General features: G+C 38.1%; 1 protein-coding gene across 1 annotated transcript in view; it reads left to right on the top strand.

The window, feature by feature from the left end:
- The first annotated feature begins 5,685 nt into the window (after positions 1 to 5,685).
- stard5 (StAR related lipid transfer domain containing 5) overlaps positions 5,686 to 18,286 on the top strand; it is a 34,527-nt gene continuing 21,926 nt past the window's right edge. The window contains exons 1-4 of the mRNA XM_061884309.1: positions 5,686 to 6,194; positions 15,980 to 16,029; positions 17,822 to 17,954; positions 18,127 to 18,244. Of these exons, the coding sequence (XP_061740293.1) occupies positions 6,105 to 6,194; positions 15,980 to 16,029; positions 17,822 to 17,954; positions 18,127 to 18,244 (391 nt within the window). The 5' untranslated portion in view covers positions 5,686 to 6,104. The remainder of the gene's footprint in view (positions 6,195 to 15,979; positions 16,030 to 17,821; positions 17,955 to 18,126; positions 18,245 to 18,286) is intronic.

The raw sequence follows: 18,286 nt of genomic DNA, 5'->3' as shown, positions 1-18,286 counted from the left end.
TAGGGAAATTAAAGACACGACATTAAAGAAAGTTAATCCAGATATTACAAAGTGTTTAACGGAAGCAGCCAAAGTTAATGTACCACTGATTGTCACACACACATTAGGTGTGGTGAAATGACCCTCTGCATTTGACCCATCCCCTTGTTCCACCCCCTGGGAGGTGAGGGGAGCAGTGAGCAACAGCGGTGACCGGGCTCGGGAATCAAACAGATCATACCAAGGAGTAAAACAGGGAAAAGAAGTAAGAAAGTGCCGTGGTGGACACAAGCGTGCACAGACGCAATTAAAGAACGGAATAAAGCAAATAGAACAGTGGTTCTTACCCTTGTTGGAGGTACCGAACCCCACCAGTTTCTTATGCTCATTCACCGAACCCTTCTTCAGTGAATTTTTTTTTTTTTTTAATTCAAGAAAAAGTTATATGTTGTTTTTACTGGAGCACAAAATGAACCATGCATTAACATCACCTTGTTCAAATAACAAAACCAACACAGAGCATGAACTCACAACAAATTACACACCTTCAACACATTACCATGAATTGATTAACGTGGACCCCGATTTAAACAAGTTGAAAAACTTATTTGGGTGTTACAATTTAGTGGTCAATTGTACGGAATATGTACTGTACTGTGTAAACTGTACTGTTTCAAATAATGTATTCTCTTCCTTTGCAATCTGCTAGTAAAAGTTTCAAATCGATCAATCAAACAACCTGCAAATCAGATGGAAAATTAGAGGGAACATTGTTTGGGGGTATCCTTAATACGCTGATAGGGAGAACTTTTTTTTTTACACTGAGATAGGCGCCAGCGCCCCCCGCGACCCCAAAAGGGAATAAGCGGTAGAAAATGGATGGATGGATGGAAGTCGGATGTGGTTTTATCTCCGTGGCGGAGGCTCCGCCGAACACCTGAGGCAGACTCACCGAACCCCTAGGCTTTGATCGAACCCAGGTTAAGAACCACTGAGTTAGAATATTGAGAAGAACACATCATTTTCAAGATATGATCCAGTATAAGAGGCACTTACTTAATGTAAAGTACGTTATTAAAAAGACGAAAAAAGAGTATTGGAAAACATTTTTTTAATCAATAAAGTACAAGTACTCAGTTGGGCAGGTGTGGGGAATGATGAAGAACATGTCAGGGACCAGAAGTGAACATAAACATAATGTGATGAAAGATGGGACACAGTGTGTGGTAGAAAATAAAGAAAAAGCAGAACTTTGAGAAATGAAGAAGAAGAAAAGAGAAGAAGCAATGAATGTCAATATTGGGGAAATGACTGAAGAAAAGGATAATGGCTTTAGAAAAACTAAAAATATGACTTTTTCTTTGAATGAAATGGTTTGATTATTGCGACTTGTCCAGGGTGTACCCCACCGACCGCCCGAATGCAGCTGAGATAGACCCCAGCGACCCTCCACGATCCCAAAAGGGACAAGCGGTAGAAAAGTGATGGATGGATGTGTTTGAATATTGAAACAGGTTAAAAATACAACCCCAGGAAAAGACTAGGTGAGTTACCAGATGATCAAATGTAGGTAACATAGGAAAATAAGTGATTTTGAAATTATATAATAGGATATAAAAAGAAGTAAAATTACCAACTGAGTGGAAAGAAGCTGTAATAATCCCAATATGCAAACCAGGAAAAGACACGGAAGAAGCAGCTAATTATAGGCTGATAACAGTGACTTCAAATTTGGGCAAAGTTATGAAAAAAAAGAATAATGAAAGACTGGTATATTATTTAGAGTCAAAAAGTAATAATAAAAAACTACCAAAGTGGATTTGGAAAGCAAGAAACACAAACGACCCAGCAGTGCAGCTGGAAGAGGAAATTAGAAAATGACAAATAAATAAACAAAGTATAATTGCAGTATTTTTTGACAGCGAGAAAGCTATGAAATGTTGTGGGAACAGGGGTTGCTGATAACATTAAATACAATTTGGATTAGAGGGAAAATGTATAGATGGATAAAAGACTTCTTAACAAGTAAAACAATTTTAGTAAAAATAGAGAATTAATATAGTAGAGAATATGAAGTGGAAAATGGGACCCCGCAAGGGAATATAATAAGTCCAGTACTATTTTCCATAATTAGTGGAGGTGGCATTGTTTGCTGATGGTGGAGAGATGTGGAAGAGAGGTAGGAATATAAATCATATAGAAAAGAAGATTCAAAAAGCAGTAAATGCTCAAGAATGGGGAACAGTTTGGGGTTTAAGATTCTCTGTTGGAAAGACTAAAGTCATATATTTTACTAAAAGGAAAGTTCAAAACAAGCTCCAAATTAAACTTTATGGAAAAAATATAGAAGAGGTACAAGTATTTAAATATTTAGGAATATGGTTTGATGAATATATTAACTGGTCAAGCCACATCAGCAAAATAGTGTAGAAAAGTAAAAAGGTGTTCGATATAATGAGGGCTTTGAGGGAAGATTGGGGGGCCGATAGACAGGCATTGAAAGCAATATATGTATCACTTTAATTCCATCTGTTATTGATTATTGATGCATTTTTTATCAATCTGCTCCAAAAACATTCCTTGGGAAAATAGACAGGATTCAGTCACAGACACTAAGGTTATGCTGTGGAACTACAAAATCAACCCCAGTGGCAGGATTACATATAAAAAACTAATGAACAACCTTTAGACATGAGAATAAATCAATTGTCAGCAGTTTATTGAGCAAACTTAAAAGGGTCCAAGCAAGGACATCCAACTCATCAAGTGCTACCAAACTGTCAAGAAAAAGAGAAGAAAAGGATGAATAGTTTCGGGTGGATAATAGGTGACATATATGAAAAAGTTCAAGTTGACAATATTAAAGTTAGCCCTACAGTACCAATACCACCGTAAATGTACGGTATCCCAGATGTAGGTATGCAATTATTAAAGAATACAATTTAAAATAAGTACCAGAAAGAATAATGGATTGAAAATATGTTTTTAGACAATGTCATACTATATACAGATGCATCAACAACTATAAATAATAAAGCAGAGGCTGCAACAGTAATCCCACGAGGAAATAGAGTATTAAATAAAAGAATCTGCGATAATGTATCGTTTTTTACAGGGGAATTGGTCACAAATGATAACAAAAGGGAATAAGCGGTAGAAAATGGATGGATGGATGTATTATATTGAAGTTAAAGGCCTACTGAAATGAGATTTTTTTCTTATTTAAACGGGGATAGCAGGTCCATTCTATGTGTCATACTTGATCATTTCGCGATATTGCCATATTTTTGGAGGAGGTAATAGAAATAGGAAGGAAGAAGACATTATTACTAGAATGAGATTAAGACATACATATGTAAATAGTTCATTGAAATTGATAGAGAAACATAACACAGGCTGTGTGACTGTTGCCCTCAGATAGAAAGTGTAGGACATGTTTTAATACCTTGTAGGAAATACAATAGAGGAAAGGAAATACTGGGAAAGATGGTAAGTTTAGCAGTGGAACTTGGAAGCTATTTTAGGATTCAGGACTCAGAACACGTAGAATACAAAGCATTATATACATATTTAAAAAAGACCGGGCATCCACCTGGGGATAGGTTGATTGGCAACACTAAATGGTCCCGACTCCCTAGTGTGTGAATGTGAGTGTGAATGTTGTCTACCTATCTGTGTTGGCCTTGCGATGAGGTGGTGACTTGTCCAGGATGTACCCCGCTTTCCGCCCGATTGTAGCTGAGATAGGCACCAGCGCCCCCCGCAAACCCAAAGGGGAATAAGCGGTAGGCAATGGATGGATGGATGGATGTGTGTAGATTGCTACAGAAATATCAACACAGCACATCACGCAAACATAACATTTCTGTCTGGCCCAGACGCTAGTCCTCCAAATCTGGCATTAAAAAACATGATCTTTAGGGGTGGGCGTATCGATCTAGATGTCGATAGTATTGATACAAAGGTTGGGTATTGATCGGATCTACAAAACCCAAACCAGTGAAGTTTGGGTTTTGTATGGTCTGTGGGTTTTTATTTACGATTTACACGCTGTGTAAATCGTAAATAAAAACAGAATACAATAACTTTCAAATTCTTTTCAACTTATATTCAATTGAAAAAACTGCAAAGACAATACATTTAATGTTCGAACTGAGAAACTTTTATTATATTTTTGCAAATATTGTAGATTGGACTCCAATCTACAATTGGAGTCCAAAGCGGTAGTAAATGGATGGATGGATGGGTTAAGTGTGTGAATGTGAGTGTGAATGTTGTCTGTCTATCTGTGTTGGCCCTGTGATGAGTTGGAAACTTGTCCAGGGTGTACGCCACCTTCCGCCTGAATGCAGCTGAGATTTTGATTGATTGATTGTACATATTCCGTACAATTGACCACTAAATGGTAACACCCGAATAAGTTTTTCAACTTGTTTAAGTCGGGGTCCACCTTAATCAATTCACGGTACAGATATATGCTATCAGCATAATACAGTCATCACACAGGTTAATCATCAGTGTATATACATTGAATTATTTACATTATTTACAATCCGGGGGGTGGGATGAGGAGCTTTGGTTGATATCAGTACTTCAGTCATCAACAATTGCATCAACAGAGAAATGGACATTGAAACAGTGTAGGTCTTACTTAGTAGGATATGTACAGCAGGCAGAGAACATAGTGAGTTCAGATAGCATAAGAACAAGTATATACATTAGAAGTAAGTTATATTATTTACATTAGGTTATTTATAATCCGTGGAGATGGGATGTGAATGGAGGAGGGTATTAGTAAAGGGTTGAAGTTGCCTGGAGGTGTTGTTTTAGAGCAGTTTTGAAGGAATATAGAGATGCACATACTTTTATACCTGTTGGGAGTGCATTCCACATTGATGTGGCATAGATAGGCTCCAGCACCCCCACGGGACAAGCGGTAGAAAATTGAAGGATGGATGGATGGATGGGTTAAATCAGTGGTTCCCAAAGTGGGCGGTACCGCCCCCTTGGGTGGAAAGATCTGGGGGGGCGGTGAGGAAGAAGGGGGCGGTAGGGGGGCAGCAGTCCGAAGTCGAAGTCAGAAGTTTGAACGTTTGTTTGACGATTTGTACACAACACGTGCAGCAGGACGAGTCAGTGGACGACGCATCAGGGTCCGGTTACCACACGCCAACATCATATTTAGTAGAACAGGGCTTCAGTGCAGTCGCCTTGCTTCTTTCCAAGCAAAGAAACCGACTGAAAATTACTGACCGCGGGGATCTACGACTTCTTCTTAGTGAGTTCCAGCCTGATGTTGAGAAGCTTATGTCCCTGCACCAAGCACATCCATTCCATTAATATTAAGTGTGAGACAATGAAGGTTACTGGTGGAATGTTTATTTACCATTCTATGTTGCTGAAACAGTTAAAACTGCTAAAAAATAAATGTGTTTACTAAATTGGGTTTTATTTGTGAAACACACATTTGTGTTTAACCTTTCTCTTTTCAAATTGCAGCATACCAAATATCAAGAAAGAGGTGTTTGTTTCCATATGTGTCTGTGGGGGAGGGGGGCGCTAGGAATTAACTGGGGAGCCAAGGGGGCGCCAGCCTGCAAAAGTTTGGGAACCATTGGGTTAAATAAAAGAATATAAAGTAGGGTTCCATCTCGGTCCACACTCCATATCAGAAGATGGCGGTAATGCACACCAGAAGGCTGCTTGGCCGCAGCCATTAAACCAAAGAAGAAGAGGAGCCAACACATTTGGTGACGTTACATTCGGTAGGTGCCGTCATCGCAGAGCAATATGGATAATTAACGCAGGTAGCTGTGTTCACGATGTTTGTTATTTATTGAACATTGCCTGGACCTTTGGAGAGTCCTGCTCGGTTCGCATTTAGCTGCTGGAAGGTCAGAAATGGCACATTTCATTCATTGTAGCTAATGCTAGTTCAGAGCTAATGCTAGTCGAGGGGTTGTCAAATATGCTCACTTGAGCAAAACCCAGTCGGCTACGTTAACAATTACATACCTGCAATACACTAAACACTAAATTGTAGTGTTGTTTTTTAGTTTTTTTTTTATAAGCAAAGCTTACGCTGGTAAGGAAGCTATTTTACAGTGTAGTTATTTCAAACGGTCATGGACTATGAACACAAGGCAAAGGAGGTGGGCGAGTGTTTGCAGAGCTACAGGGACGATGCATCTGGGTGGAAGGTCTGCAAGAAATCGGTAAGTTTGCGACCTTTTCCCTGACACTGCAACCAACTTCAATACTTTTTAACACTGGTATGAATACAGTTTAAAAACTGGCAGGTTGAAGTGTTATTATACCTAAAGTACAGTGTCCCTAAATAATCAAAACTTGTGCAAAAATGCATATATTGCACAAGTACATACACTATAAATGTATTTATATTGTTATTTGTAACTTAATATAAAGGTTGTCCATACAGTGTCATTATAATTAAACTTTGAATAAAAATGTGAAAGCTTCTATATAAGTGGAACAACACTTTCTTTTGGAATTCTGCCTGTCGTTCACAATCATTATGAAAGACATGGTGGATTTTTTTTAATGCAATCTAAATATTCCATCCATCCATCCATTTTCTACACCTTATTCCCTTTGGGGTTGCGGGGGGCGCTAGTGCCTATCTCAGCTACAATTGGAAGGCGAAGTACACCCTGGACACAGGTAGACAGACAACATTCACACTCACATTCACACACTAGGGCCAATTTTTAGTGTTGCCAATCAACCTATCCACAGGTGCATGTCTTTGGAGGTGGGAGGAAGCCGGAGTACCCGGAGGGAACCCACGCAGTCACGGAGGACATGCAAACTCCACACACAAAGATCCCGAGCCCGAGATTGAACCCAGGACTACTCAGGACCTTCGTATTGTGAGGCGGACACACTAACCCCTCTTCCACCGTGCTGCCCCTAAATATTGAATAACAATACAACCAAAATAAATAAAAGTGCTTACAGCGGAACCAACGGGAGGACCTTTTATTCCGCCCATAAAATCCAATAAATAACCATTCAAAAAGTGCCAACTTTTATTCCATTTAAATTTTGTGACTTGAATGTCACCAAGTTTTAGTGATATTGTTATTATAAGCGCTAACGCAGGCAAACTATATATAGCGGCGATGTGATCACAACCGTGTCCCTATGCTTACATCATTGAGTGGTCTGTTGTTTCCTCGCTTCCCTGCTCTTTGGAACTTTATTGGAGATCTTAAATCATGCCACTCACCTGGAAAGTAGATGGCTGAAGATGTAATCCAACAAGTTGGTACACTTTGGCCCCGTTTACACTGCACACCAAATCTGATTTTTTTTGCCCCAAAGTGATACGAATCAGATTTTTTTTAAAAAAATTTTTTCAGTCAAAATGTTCCAAAGAGCTTTAAATCTGAACTTTTCACCTCAGATTCAGGCCACATCAGGAGGTACTCCAAAACCGATTGAAAACTGATCTTTTCAAATATGACTTCAGTCTAAAGGGCAATGTGACCTGAATGTGAATAAAATGTGACTTTTATGTCATATTTGGGTGAGCTACGCCATTTGAGTGGGCCGGGAAAGACGCAGCCCAGCTGGGGAAGTGGATACTTCATCTCAACATCTGGTTTTGGTGAGCAATCTTTTTTGAAGGTAAAATTTTCGGCGCATCACTACTCGACAGTGTACAAATAATAGGCTATATGTAATAAATGACTATATATTTTGATTTCCAAGAAATAGCGATTGTTGAAGGACCGGAATGGAGGCTGTGGCGTATTTGGTTACATGTGAATTGATAAATAAAACTACAGAATGTCCATGCCGCCTCTACTTAACAGCCATAAAAAGATTAGAACCCTCCCAAATATATTACTCTATGTATATCAGTTCATACATTGTATTACTTTAATTTATTTTCTCGTTAAATATACCCACTCATTTTTAAGGTGTGGCGACCATATATATGGTGGCGCCTTTAATTTTATTTTGTAGTAGTAGTAGTAGCAACTTCCTTTTTTACTTTATTGAACTGCAGATGCAAGTCACGTCAAGGCTACATTTGGGCCACATCGGGGCCTGTGCTTGTTTACACAAAAGTCTGATAAAGATCACATTTTGCTCGCAGTGTAAACTGTCATCTGGAAAAATCAAGATTCGGACGAAATCGGATTTGGGCCACTTTGGTCTGCAGTGTAAACGTAGTCTTTGTCAGCCATTTTAGACCCGGAACTGGCGAGAACAACAAGAAGAGACGCTTTGTCCCCCTCACCCTGTTTCTTTACAAGGGATTTCAGACGTTCTTCATCTAAACGGAAATATACGAACATTCCAGCAGTCTGCATCCTAATGACCGCAGACTTTATACAGTAAGTGATGTGTTACGTTTGTTGGCTCTTATGAAGTCTGCAGTGAGTAATAATTACCGTAGTGATGAAAAAAGCAAACGCTGTGATGCATTTTTTAAATGAATGGGCCGTGTATGCTTATAATAATCAAAATATGTCAATATTAAATGTTATTTTACAAGATTTTAAAGTGATCCATCGTTATGTCTCTCATAATGACTGTGAATAATAGGTAAAATTCAAAAAATAAGTACAGTTCCCCTTTAAATGTTTACAACAGATCTCATTAATTGCTTTTATAATGTATTTTTTTTATTCTAAAGAGACTCTGTACACCCTATATATATTAAACACATATATACCTATTGTAAATGTTATTTAGATTTACATTTATTTGTAACGATAATCATTTCTGTGATTATATAAAACATTATTTTTAAAAAGTCCTGTAATAATTAGATTTTTTTATTATTTTGTAATGTATGCATTTTACAAGTATTTCTTACTTGTCAGAGCCTGTTACAAGTTTGCTGTTCCGGCTTGACCTCGCTCATAAACACATTTTGTGTCAGTTAGAGATGCAGAGTTTCCCCTAGATTGCCAAAACACCAAATCGCGTAAATTGCATAATCTGCTATGATGATGATTTTCTTTAAATAAGGCTCAACAATGTATACCTACATTTAAAATCAAATCTGTTGTTATGAATTAGTATTACCATATATTTTATATTATTCTGAAAAATGTTCTTTGTTTCGAATTTTTCAAGTTTGTAGAAATTTGACCAATCCTTTTAAATGGCTATTTCTTTTTTATAAACTACTGGAAACAATTCATCCATCCATTCATTTTCTTCCGCTTGTCCCTTAAGGGGTCGCAGGGGTGCTGGAGCCTATCCCAGCTGCATTCAGGTGGAAGGCGGGGGTACACCCTGGACAAGTCATCACCTCATTGCAGGGTCAACACACATAGACAGACAACATTCATTCTCATATTTATACATGTAAATACAAAAATGGATGAGGAAGTAATTTTGCTCTTTCACACAATTTCACTTTTTGAAGTGAAATTTGCCAGACTGGTCTGACAAATTTCACTTCAAAATAAATCCAGCCAAGACTTTAGATGAAACTCTTTAGCCATCTCTTGCTCACATTTAGTTATTAATTATAATGCAGAAAAAGAGGAAAATTGATATTTATGCCTGTCTTACATAAGAATTGTAAAAGATAAGCACAATTACAAAATTGCAGTTCCCCTTTAAAAGCTGCCACCGTCCTCGTAATATTTGCATATTGCACATTTTGTAGATTGCTTACCGAGTGTATATCTTTGATATATTAAAGACTTTCCACATTGCAGACATACTGCTTCCGCTCCAGAAAGGGGATAGGCAGAGAATGAGGAATATATTGTTGTGTGTCTGGGAGTGAAGCACACAGACAAACGTGTTTGTACAGAAGGGAATACGTGTTGGAATTGGGCCAGCTGTTAGCATAAGATTGGCAAAAAAAAAAAGTTACACGAAGCCTGAGACTTTTTCTGACTTTTTATGGAGGTTACATTACATTATATTACTTTAATTTGTTTTCAACCCTAATTTTTAAGGTGTTTCTGCTTTTATTGTGCCAAGGTGGGCAGCCACGATAAATTACATTATGGGAAACCCTGGACTACACTTAACACCGTAGAATGTTACAAAAAACCATGCTCATGCTAAGCAAGAGCTCTTGAATATAAACAGGTAGGCGGCTCAATACAAATATTGACAGTGACGATACCAAGTATAATATCAGTATATGGTTGATACTACAGTGACAACCGGTAGATATACATTTTTTCTGTTTTTTTTTTTTTTCTTAAGTCCATGGACACAGAAAGACTTTAAGGGCAAAAAATTAAGAATTCAAATCAGAGCAAAAAGTACTTTTTACTTATGTTTAGTTAATATATTTGAATGTGGCTCCTCTAGGTTCATATACTTTAAATATTCAATGTTTTATTATTCATAGTTAATATTGTAAGTCCCACATTCTGTAGTTTCACCTACATTTTCTTAAGGTCATATAATTCATAAAAAATAAAAAAGAAGAAGTTAATTCCGTTTTAGAAATGTTCATTTTAGTTTTATACTGAAAAGACACTCACAATATTTCTGTGTGGAGTTTGCATGTTCTCCCCATGACTGCATGGGTTCCCTTCGGATACACCGGCTTCCTCCCACCTCCACAGACATGCACCTGGGGATAGGTTGATTGACAACACTAAATTAGCCCGAGTGTGTGAATGTGAGTGTGAATGTTGTCTATCTGTGTTGGCCCTGCGATGAGGTGGCGACTTGTCCAGTGTGCCCCGCCTTCCACCCAATGCAGCTGGGAAAGACTCCAGCCACCCCTGCGACTCCGAGAGGGACAAGCGGTAGAAAATGGATGGGTGGCTCCTCTACTTCCCAGACCCTATATTTTATGGACATCTAATCAAGCAAGAGCAACGACGATGCAGCAAACACGGCAAAAATAAAGTCAAAAGGAGAAAAAACATCTACTTTTTAGATATGACGACACTGGACTCTAACCTTTTTTCCCCTCTACTGACATTTGTTTTGACAGTAAATGGTAAATGGTTTATACTTGTGTAGCACTTTTCTACCTTCAAAACACTCAAAGCACTCTGACACTATTTCCACACTTAACCATTCACAAACATATTCACACACTGATGGCGGGAACTACCATGCAAGGCAAATACAGATCTGTATTTGGGATCTGCGTGAATCCTGAAAAATTGCACGCCTCCGCGCCGACACCGTAGTTGATAAGTTTCTTCTTTTTCTCTATCTTTTTATATGACATTTATCCTCAGCTGTTGCCATTTCTAAAATGAAGTAGTGTAAAGTTCTTACTTACTGTATATCTGTCAGTAAACTCGCCATGAAAACGCTAAAACATACCAGTGTAGTGAGTATACATTATTCACCCAAGGAACTTTTTTCTTTTTCTTTTTTATTTTGTCCTGTCCAGCTTCTCAGGCAAATCATATAGTTGATGTAGATTCCCATATCGGCTGTTCAGATTTACTTTACAAAAGAGAAGTGTAGGATACTTCTCTTGTTGCCTTATTTGAATTTGACTTTATTAAATGTATTTATACTATTATTTGGTGAAGCCGGAGGGGATAGAAAGAGGAAAAAAAGGAAGACAGAGGGGGAAATTGTGGATATGAGGGGGATTAGACAGAGAGAGAAAAACAACAGCAAACACAACAACAACAACAATAGAACAACACCAGCACATACGATATGTACAAATATGATCGTAAAAGTGATAGCAAAGAACCAGTTAGTGAAATAAATAATAATATAGAAATGACAATGAGCATTTTTACACTACAACTGGAGCAATACAAATACCAATAGAAAAAGCGCTATTGATCATGAACAATACCAATAGTTTACCTCTATTATCAACAATAAAGTTGTTCAAATGCAACAATACATATACATAATGATAACTAGGGTTGGGTATCGTTTGAATTCAAACAATTCCGATTCCGAAATTTAGTTTCGATTCCGATTCCTGACAATTCTCGATTCCAATTCTTTCTTTAAGAAAAAAAAGAAAGGCAGGGTCAAAAAAAAGTTTAGGATATTTTAAATGAGCTAGCTAACCTACAGTCTTTCTAAATGAAATGACATTCTCCATCAATTTTAATTCTATTAACTTTTTATGAACTTTACTATAAATTCCTCACAGGGCTGTTTTCAACTAGAATATACATATCAAATCTATGAACTTGAATATAAATATTATTAATTATGAATACATTTTCACAGGGGTACACTTTCATCAAGAGAGCTTTATTTTTGAAAACCTCATGAAAACACATTTACACATAAGTGTATGATGCTGCAGGAAACCTCATGAAAACACATTTACACACACAAGTGTATGATGCTGCAGGTACTTAAACATGTTACCGTGCTCCCACTGATGGGCTAACCTGGTGCAGAAAAGCAAATAAACAATAAGAAACAACTTGCAAAACCCAGTCCAGATTAGCAGCAGGTACAGTATAAAATCAGAGACAGTTCTTGTTTAGGAAAATGACCATGTCCGCCTTCTCAGGCAGGATGCGTGAGCGTTCTGGACAGATAGTGTCTCCTTTCGAAGACGGGACACACATTTATTTGTACTCCATGAACTCTGAGGTGCTTCATCATGTTCGACGTGCACCCTCCTAGGCACGAAACAGTCCTGTCGCACGATTTACATTTCGCCGATATTTCACTTTTTTTAGTAAAATAAAGCCACACTTTCGACCATCGACGCCCGCTTTCCATGCTTGACTGACTCGCTCGGCTACATAGGCTCGGCTATGCTAACACCGGGTCGGCGGACTTATTATTTTTTTCCGGTCGGTGGACTGGGTATCGAAACTAGGAATCGAAATTTAAACTTTTGAATGATTCCGGGAGAATCGGAAAGTTAGTCAGGTTCCAATCGATACTCTATACCCAACCCTAAAGATAACTAGAGAGATAAAAAAAAAAAGGAATACCGAAAGATGGAGGGGAACAGAGAGAGGCAACCTATATTAATCTTGTAGATTGTTATAGTAACAATGGGTTATGCGTTGTCAGTGTGCCATGTGTTACTCAGTTTCCCCGAGGGCAACAACGTTGATATTTGTTTGAGGAAACGTGATTATGTGCATGAGTTTATGTATGTATATGTACTTGTATATGTACAGAATGTGTATATGAATGTTTGTACAGTAAATTTATATGTACAGTATGTGAATATATATGTTTGTACAGTGAATGTATATGTACAGTATATGTATGTTTCTACCGTGAATGTGCGTGTAGATGGACACCCAAGGAACTTTAAGTAATTAGAGTTCCGGTCGGACGTTTTTTTCCGGGACACATTTCCAGTGTGGTTGTTTCCAAATGAGGAGATGCTGCTCCGTTATTGACTTAAGTAAAGTCTGAATGTCGTTAAAACAGTTAGCTCCATCTTTTGACACTCCCGTCCTTGCACGCTACACCGCTACAACAATGATGGAGAGAAGACGCTGCCGAAGGTGAGCCATGTAAATAAGACAGCCCACAAAACGGCACATCTGGAAACGACTGTCAGAAAACGGCTTGAAGATGATCTGTAAAACATACCGTATTTTTCGGATTATAAGTCGCAGTTTTTTTCATAGTTTGGCCGGGGGTGCGACATATACTCCGGAGCGACTTACGTGTGAAATTATTAACACATTACCGTAAAATATTAAATAATATTATTTATCTAATTCGCGGAAGAGACAAAAAAAATGTCAACAATCGTCACACACATGTCAGCAATCGTCACACACACGTCAACCAATAAGAATTCGGCGGGGGAGGGTCATGGCAGAAGTGCATTGTGGGTCATGGGATGCTAACTGCTATATGCTACTGCCATAGCTATTAAAATGGATCATTTCAACGTTGGCGGTAACTTATAAAAACTGAGAAGGGCTAAACAAAAATGGCACCGAAAGGGAAATCATGTACTGCAGATTACAAGATGGACGTAGTGAAATATGCAGCAGAAAATGACAAGAGGAAGCGGCGCATACCTTTGGAGTTGGCAGAGTTGTTTAGAAGCGACATCAAGAAAGAATATTTCATCGGATTTATCGATTAGGAGTGACAGATTGTTTGGTAAACGTATAGCATGTTTTATGTGTTATAGTTATTTGAATGACTCTTACCATAGTATGTTAAGTTAACATACCAGGCACGTTCTCCGTTGGTTATGTATGCGTCATATAACATACACTTTTTCAGCCTTTTGTTCACTATTCTTTATTTATTATAAATTACCTTTCAAATGTCTATTCTTGGTGTTGGATTTTATCAAATAAATTTCCCCCAAAAATGCGACGCATATATATATATTTTTTTCCTTTTTTATTATGCATTTTCGGCCGGTGCGACGTATACTCCAGAGCGATTTATAATCTGAAAAATACGGTAATCTATGCAACATTTTTACCAAAGAACCAGCATTATATGTTATGTAGACCACAAGCAAGTGTTTTCCATTTAGATAAAAAAAAAAAAAAAGACTCCTTTAATGCGCCCTATAGTCTGGTGCGCCTAATATATGAAAAAAGATAAAAATTGACCATTCATCGGCAGTGCGCCCTATGGTCCGGAAAATCCGGTATACGTCTGTTAAAATTAAGTAAGCATTTATTTTTCTGTAATTTCAAACTAGTTTAGCATAAGCATGTTTTCTTGTCAAAAGCTGCTCTCTTACTCGATGTGTTGCATTTTTAGCCTCGTTCTCCAGTCTCCCAGTGACTTTTAAGTAGGGATGTAATGGTATTGTAAATAACGCAGCATTGCAGTTTCAACATTCTCTGAAATAAATTGTAACGTGTAATGGCATCAAACGAGAACTTAGTCGGCGTAGTTTTTCTACTGAATTGGCAAGTCTGAGTAGTAAAATTGCATCCTCCATGACCTCTTGCGCAGTGCAGGCTTGCAGGGAGGTAAAGGATCTCTGTCCGTAGCAATGTAATTCGACGCAAGGTACTCATTTTAAGTCGACTAATTGCACCAACTACCGCTGCACGACTAATCGAATTTCAATCACAAATTAGATTTTAGCTGTCACAAGTAAATGAGGGTGATTGCCGGTGATATTATCACTTTTAAAAAGCAGGCAAGAAGTTTGTTTAGAAATGAATTGATAAAGTTTATTTACCCATTTTATGAAACTATTTTATTACAAATTACATGATGATGTCACATTCATGCACTCCCTCCACTTATGTCCTGGACCTCATTACCACAATTAGATTGCCGACCTATGGGAACGGAACACTACGTTTTACCTAACACAATGAATGATTGTGAATAATAATCATTGTAGCAATGCTCATGCTTGGGTTCTTCTGGATCACACGGAAATAGCGGCACACTCCAGACAGCGTTACAATCTTTTAATCTCTTTTAACACAGATACACTCAAGGCTTTCCAGCCCGTACTTGCAATTTTACAATGTCTTTTCTGTCCTTGGCTTTTCAGCCAGTTGTCTTCCTTCCCGTGTCTTCCGCCTCTCCCCCCGTCAAGGTCTCCTGCGCTGCTAATAAAGGAACAGGTGATTAGATAACTCGTTCCAGCTGAGATTATCCACTCACCTGTCAGCTGCTTCATGACCAATCTCTGCACACACCCCGCCCGCAGGGAACGCGTGGACCACGCCCCTTGCCACACATGTTTTAAACATTGTTTAACTTAATAATAGATAGATAGTACTTTAATGCAACCCTAGCCCTAAAATGGAGTGCAGAAGAAAAACATAAAGCACTAGCATTAGAGAGAGTAGAAGTTGGAAAAACAACAATGGGGAATTTCGAGGGACTTGGCTTCTTTAGCTATCATACAGCCTGCAAAACTGTGTGTAGAGGGAATGCTACAGCTCATATCATATCCTTATATTGCAAAAAACGGTACAACAGAAAATGTTGTATGGTTTTGAAACCGTTACATTATTATACCACAATATGTTTCCATGTCTAATTGGAAACACTGAAATGTGTCTTTAATGTGGTTTGGCGCAATACAGAAAATTAAGAAATCAGTAAATCTCCTTCTCTTCTCCCACAGAATGACACAGTTGTCTCATGGCGTCCTTCCTCTGAATTCCCAGGGAATGTGTAAGAAACCTCACATTTTGATATATTATTCATATGATTAATAATTGATATAATGACATGATTTGATCTGCAGTTCAAAATAAATGTCAAACCTATTTAGATTCTGAAACGTCATTCATAATTATAATTAGGACAGGGCAATATGGCAAAAAAGTTCACAATTTTTTTTCATATCATGCGATCTCAAGATCATAATTTCACAATAACAAACCATTTCAGCCCTGTGCTCGGGTTTAATAAAAAACTATTAAACACAAAACATTATGGCCATTAGGAAAAAAAATCCAGAAATCAGCTGCATTGTTTTATAAGATGCAGGGTTCAATGCTTAGGAAAAAAGTAGCATCTTATAGTCCAAAATTTGAGGTAAATAACAAAAAGCACTACAACATAGCTATGTACAGAATACCAGTACATTTTAGTTTACATGCTTTCAAGTTAAAGGAAGAAATCAGACACCAGGATGCATCAGTTAATATATCAACACAAGATAGTATATAGTATTAAAAGCTATCAAGTTGTCATTAACTTAATCAGTGGTTGCGTCCACAAGTGGCTAGCATTGGGAGGAGTAGCACTAGTGTGTTTTTTCCCACAGCTTTGGGACAAAAACTAGTCATCAAATTTGCAAAAGTAAAATATCGCCTGTCATGTAAAGGTAATTTGGGACCTGTTCACCTCATTATTTTGGGGTTAATATCGTAGTTTTAAGTGGCTGCGTGTCCCAGAGGCAGGCACAGAGATGGCCTGAGAAGGGTGCTGGCCTGCCAGCTAGAGTGCTGGCTCTTGGCCCAGCTCCATGAAGGTTAGTGTTTGTCAGGTGCACGGTCTCTGTAAACATGATTTTATCTTTTCCTAAAAAATGACAGTATCTCAGTTATGTTACTCCAATTTCTCCAACTTTTTGCATTTACAGTAATAGTAGTATCTGTTTTAGGAAACAATTCCTTGACTCCTTCTGCGATTCTGATGACACATAAAGCATAACTCCCAAGTTATAGCTGTCATTTGTTTTGCTGCCCTCAGCTGCGTGTATACCTCCATGTTCGGTCATTCTGTTCAAATCTACGATTCTGTATATTTTAGCGTACCCTGTAACCGGAAGTGGGGTGGTAAAAGATTGGCTTCGATTGGCTGTTATGCCATATTTGATCGAGTTGATATCTGCTCACAGCTCTTCACGGCAATTGACCTGAAATTGATCTCGATCATATATTCGCCCAACAAAAGTAATAATCACAAATAACCAAACTAAAACTGTAGTATGCTACATATGCATTAGCTAAGAGGATATCCTCTTAAATAAATGCCGTCTGATGGTACTGTCACACAGTAACCTCCAGGGTTCAACAGTCTTTTCTGAGATACTGGTCAACCTCCTATCACATGTTGCACTGTCTTTGGGCAAGAGGTGGGTTAAACCCTGCACCAGTCATTAGTCGGTCATAGGACCAATACATACAAACAAACATTCGCTCTCACACATATGAACAATTTACGTTATACAATTGTAGATTCCTCTGAATGCAAGAGGAAGGTGGAGCTTTATTAGAAATTCCCCCAGAAACGGAGAAAACAAAAATAAAACATTTTAAAGCCTTGATCTTGGAACTGTAAGGCCAACATGCTAACCACTAAACCACAGTCAGGCCATGAACATGTAGAGCCTTTATTAAATGTTATGACGTTATTACGGAGAACTTAAGAGCTTTTTGTTTCTCCATGAATGAATGTAAATATCATTACCCTAGTAATGTGTAATATGTGTATTTTGTGTACACTTCTTCTGCAGTTATAAAGGGGAGGGTGTCATAAATGGCAGCCTGGAGAAGGTATGGGACTGTCTGAAACCGGTACCGAAAGGACGCAGAGTCAAATGGGACAATAATGTGAAAAAGTTTGACCTTTTGGAACAAGTCACTGAGGTGCGTCTTTCTGTTGGTCATTTTACCGAGTTTGCGCCATTGCCAAATGCAGATATTCTTGTTGACTGGAACTTCAAATGTGTGTGATACATGAAATGATGTTATTTTGCTTACAGCTTTTTATTTCAACACAGTTCCTAAGAATATATTTTTGTATCCAACTTTTATACAGGACATATCCATCTGCCGAACTGTCACGCCCTCAGCTGCTATGGGTATCATATCTCCACGAGACTTTGTAGATGTTATTTTAATTAGGCAACACGAAGATGGCGCCATTTCATCAAATGGTATGTAATGACTGCAATTTGTTTCTTATCATGTACAGTGGG

The sequence above is a fragment of the Nerophis ophidion genome, linkage group LG02, assembly GCF_033978795.1.
Source record: "Nerophis ophidion isolate RoL-2023_Sa linkage group LG02, RoL_Noph_v1.0, whole genome shotgun sequence".
Taxonomy (NCBI): domain Eukaryota; kingdom Metazoa; phylum Chordata; class Actinopteri; order Syngnathiformes; family Syngnathidae; genus Nerophis; species Nerophis ophidion.
Note: the sequence above shows the minus strand (reverse complement) of the source record. Positions and strands in the feature narration are given on the sequence as shown.